Here is a 4,172-nt window from a genome sequence, read left to right as displayed (position 1 = left end):
ACTGAGCAACAACCAGCAAGAGCTGAGTGTGATACTTAGACTGTAAATCTCAGCAGCGGACCTCTAACTCCCAAAGTTAGAGAAATACAAGTGGATTCACGCTGCACCAGAGTAACCCACCACCAAGCCCCGCCAGCCCTGCTTCCCGCACCCGCCTGGGCCCACGGTGCTGGAACAGACACCCTGGTCGCCTCTGGTCCCACGGGGTCTGGAGGACTTCGCTGGGACAGATGCCCCGTTAGACCCAGGGACATCCTGGGGTCAGAGTCCTTCCCATCCACAGAGTCCATTCCTTGGTTCCCAGATGGAGGAGGCGAGGAGGAGGGTCCCTCTAACGGGTCTCACAGGGACAGCAGATCCAGGAGATCAATGTCTGGCCAGAGATCCCCGTCGTTTGAGTCCTCAAGACTGACTGGGACCTCGGCTGGAGCTGGAACCGGAGCTGGAGATGCAGCTGGAGCGGCTGCGCCGGGGACCGGATTCTGGGCGTCCTGGGCAGGAGCCCCCCAGGCCTGCAGGGGGCTGGAGGCACTGGATTCCGCTGCTGCAATGCCTCCCAAGGGGTTGTGGAAACCTGAGCCCCCAGGAAGCATAGAGCTGCCGGAGGACTCGGGATCCTCGGGAAACAATAGGTCCCAAAGGGACTCCAAGTCCTCAGTGAACCCAGGACCCGAGGGCAATACCGGGTCCTCGGCGAACCCAGGACCCAAGGACAATACCGGGTCCTCGACGAAACCAGGACCCGAGGGCTGTACTGGGTCCTCAGTGAACCAAGGTGGCGAGGGCAGTACCAGCTCATCTAGCAACCCAGGTCCCACTGCAGCAGGTGCGGCCCTGTGTTCTCCTGGGCTCAGGGACGAGGCACGGGCTTTCGAGCCAGGCTGCCTGGTTCTGGTTCCTCCCTGCAGCCTAGTCTGTTTGGCCCGGCGGTTCTTGAACCACACCTGGGGTGAGAGGGGACGGGAGCAAGTGTAAGAGGACAGGAGCTTGCAGCACCCACTTTTGCCCAGGGGTGAGGCGGCCCAGGTGAGGAGGGCCACGTGGCCTCACACATCTCCCTCCCCCCACAACCCAGCTTTTGGCTCCTGGGTTCAGTGGCCACAGGCGGGGACACCCAGGGGCCAGGACGCGGTCTGCCCCAGAGCACCCCGGGTTCAGAGAGGCCCTGAGGCCCAGGCATGGGGAGACTCCGGGGCATCGCTTTGGGGATAATTGCGTTGGCCGGTTTGCACCACACAGGGTGAGGTGGGCTCGGGGCTGGGCCCTGGGTCCACACGGGTGATCCCTTGCTATCGGGGTGACCCCGGGCAGCACTGGGCTCTCTGGCCCCTCATCCGCCCCACCTGCGGCCCAGAGGGAGGGCAGGCGGCCTGTGGTCTCCAAGCCGTGGGATTGGGTTGGGAGGTACCTGCACTTGCTGTTCCTGGAGGTTCAGCCTGGCCGCCAGGGTCTCGCGCTCTTCGTAGGACGGGTAATGGTTGTTCTGGAAGAACCTCTCCAGCTCATCCCGCTGTACCACGCTGTACACCGAGCGCTGCCGTCGCTGCCGCTTTGGGGGCCTTAGGGGCAGCGAGAAGCCTGGAGGAAGAGGAAAATGGTGTCAAAAGAGCCTCACAGACAGTCCCCAGGTAACCCCACCTGGGCCAGGCCCTTGACAGCAGGTGAGGATGGGAGTGGGGGCCGAGGCCAAGGTCGGGGCCGCGCTGTGGGTGCAGCCTGGCATCCAGACCAGCCGCCCAGACCCTCCACCTTCCTGACCCGGCCCCTCACCCGTCTACGCCTCAGTCTCCACATCTTCAAAATGGGCACAAGAACAGCGCCCGCAGCCCGCACAAGCATGCGGGGACCCAGGCTCACGCAGCCTGGCGCCAGGTGGTTCCCGCCTCACCTGCTTCACCACCCTCCACTCGCTGCAGGGAGCCACCCGCACTTGCAGGAGGCTGCGGGTGCCAGGCCCTATTCTCATCACGCTGCTCCCAAATATCCTTCCAGCCCCAAACTCACTAGGCCCTCCCAGACAAGGGGTCCTCTTCTGCACGCCCAAGAGCCCGCTGGCACAGCCTCGGCCCTCCGCCTCTTCTCCCTTCCTGCCTCGGTGGGTCCAGACTCACCCTCCCAAGACCTGGGTTCTTGCATCCTGGATGCTGCTGAGTCTGCCGTGTTTGATGCTCTGTCTTCCAGGTCTGGGCTTTAAATACCCCCGAGTGGGACCTCAGGGTCCTCGGAAACCACCTTCACCCTTGGCCACGCCCCCTCAGGAGACGCATTCCTGGACTAATCCTTTTATTGAGGACCTACTGTGTGTGGGGCCTATCTTGGGGAATGGAACCTGAGAGGCCAGATAGCCTGGGGCTGTAGCTCGGGAAGGGGGTGGAGTAAGGTAGGGTGGGGTCACGTGGGGTGAGGAGTCGCGGGGACTTAACCATTCCTTGGTGGGGGGTAGGCATTGCTGGAAACGTCCCTCCCCGGGTCCAGCCAGTGCCGCGGGCCCACCCTCTCCCTGGCCAGTCCTGGGCGTCCCACCTGCCCCACCACCCAGCAGCCTCCTCCCAGGTGCCCAGAGCCCACGGGCATTTCTCCACGCTGTTGTCCGGTGGTCCCCAGGCCCGGGAGACGGGCAGGGTTCAGACACACTGGCCCTGACCGTGGCGTGAATTCGTAGGGGCTGGTTTTCCTCCCCGGTGGTGGTGCGAGGGGGCCAGGTGGACAGTGAGCCGATGTCGGCCGTGAACGAATGAACCGGGTCTGCTCTGTGTGTCCCTGGTCACTGCATCCAGCCCTTGCGAGCGGTGCAGACCCGCGTGGAAACGTCAGGCCGGGCTCCTCTCCTGTCCAGGGTCTGCTGGGGACTCGGGTCAGGAGACAGTTCAACTCACAGCGCTCACCCCCTGGGGACTTTTACTATCCTCGGTGCGAGTGGCGGCTCACTAGGGCTCAAGTACCGAGAGAGACGCGGCGGAGCGATCTGGTGGCTGGGGTCACCTCCCGCGCCCAACCGCGGCTTCCCGGCTCAGGGCGGCTTTCCTAGGTCCTCCCACGGTTCTCCCGCTTCTCGGGAGCGCGCTGGTCGCCAGACCCGAGGCGGGCCCTGATGGCAACGCGGGAAAACCGAGCAATTTCCGTGGTCTGCAACGTGTGACGAGAGGCCCCCTCTCGCTGCTGTCGAAAGGAGATTAAGTGTAACGTTGTGCTGATTCGATGGGCAAAGATGAGGAGAGGGGTCCACCCTGGGCTTGGCGGCTGAGGGGGTGGGGAGGCGCCAGTAAACCTCCCTCTGTCATATTTGGAGGGTGGGTTGTTTCTGCGAGGGACTCGGTGGTATCTGTCCGCGTCCCTCCGCCAACGACTATCAGGAAGACAGCGGAGATGAATCTGTTCTGGCCAGACCCCTAGGCGACCTCATCTTGTGGCAGGACCCTGGTGGGGCCTAGGGGTCCTTTGTCAGGCTAAAGCCTGGCTCACAAGGCTCACCGTCGGCGAGCTACAAATTTCTCGGGAGATCAAATTCAAACTGAATAAACCATACAGACATGTTCATTGAGATTTCGCTCCTAATTTTGGCCCGCTACCTCACGCTCTATGCTGGCAAATGCCGCAAGCCATGGCCAGTGCTCGTCAAACAGGTTGACACGCCTATGACCCTGTAACCAGGCTGGGGCGGGGGGAGGGGCGGGAAAGCCCTCGGGGATTCGGGAGTGCAGCCCTGTAATCGGCCAGGAAAGGTGTGGGTGGATGGACAAGTTGACAGTTCACAATCGCCAGAAAAGCAAAGACAAACCCAAACCACTATCAACTGGGGAAGGGAGAAACCAAGCCTCGTGTATTCGTGCAACGGAATATTATTCAGCCACGAAAAGGAACGAAATGCTGACCGATGCCGCAACGCGGGGGAGCCTTCCAACAGGCCACAAAAGGGCGTATAGTGTCGGCCTCATTTAGCAAAAAATCCCGGGACAACTCCCTAGTGGCGGGGGCGGCTGGGGGGGGAGGGGTAGTCGGGAGTAACTGGAGACAGGTGTGGTTGGGTTGGGTTTCTACCTGGGGTGATGGAAATGTCCTCCGGTTGCTGGTGGTGGTGGTGGATGGGAGACTCTGCGGGTGAACTGAAAAACTCTGAATTGCCTGCTTTAAACGGGTGGCTTTTGCGGCAGGGGCATGTAGCAATACCGAGG

The 4,172-nt window shown here is 62.1% G+C and overlaps 1 protein-coding gene across 1 annotated transcript; it reads right to left on the bottom strand.

The window, feature by feature from the left end:
• Positions 1 to 341: 341 nt before the first annotated feature.
• LOC139440650 (tetrapeptide repeat homeobox protein 2-like) lies at positions 342 to 1,966 on the bottom strand. Its single transcript, XM_071220507.1, has 3 exons — positions 1,858 to 1,966; positions 1,409 to 1,578; positions 342 to 944 (listed from the first exon to the last, which is right to left on the bottom strand). Exons 1-3 carry the CDS (start codon positions 1,964 to 1,966, stop codon positions 342 to 344), a joined length of 882 nt encoding a protein of 293 aa, XP_071076608.1.
• Positions 1,967 to 4,172: the final 2,206 nt, after the last annotated feature.

This window comes from Desmodus rotundus, unplaced genomic scaffold (assembly GCF_022682495.2).
Source record: "Desmodus rotundus isolate HL8 unplaced genomic scaffold, HLdesRot8A.1 manual_scaffold_91, whole genome shotgun sequence".
Lineage (NCBI taxonomy): Eukaryota > Metazoa > Chordata > Mammalia > Chiroptera > Phyllostomidae > Desmodus > Desmodus rotundus.
This window is presented reverse-complemented; position numbering and strand designations above follow the sequence as displayed.

What these genes read in the sequence shown, in the direction of transcription:
- LOC139440650 (XM_071220507.1), bottom strand. Translation starts at nt 1,966, where the DNA reads ATGAGAATAGGGCCTGGCACCCGCAGCCTCCTGCAAGTGCGGGTGGCT. An exon ending in ACCACCTGGCGCCAGGCTGC is followed by an intron (nt 1,579 to 1,857) that starts GTGAGCCTGGGT and finishes CTCTTCCTCCAG; the next exon opens with GCTTCTCGCTGCCCCTAAGG. An exon ending in TCCAGGAACAGCAAGTGCAG is followed by an intron (nt 945 to 1,408) that starts GTACCTCCCAAC and finishes CTCTCACCCCAG; the next exon opens with GTGTGGTTCAAGAACCGCCG.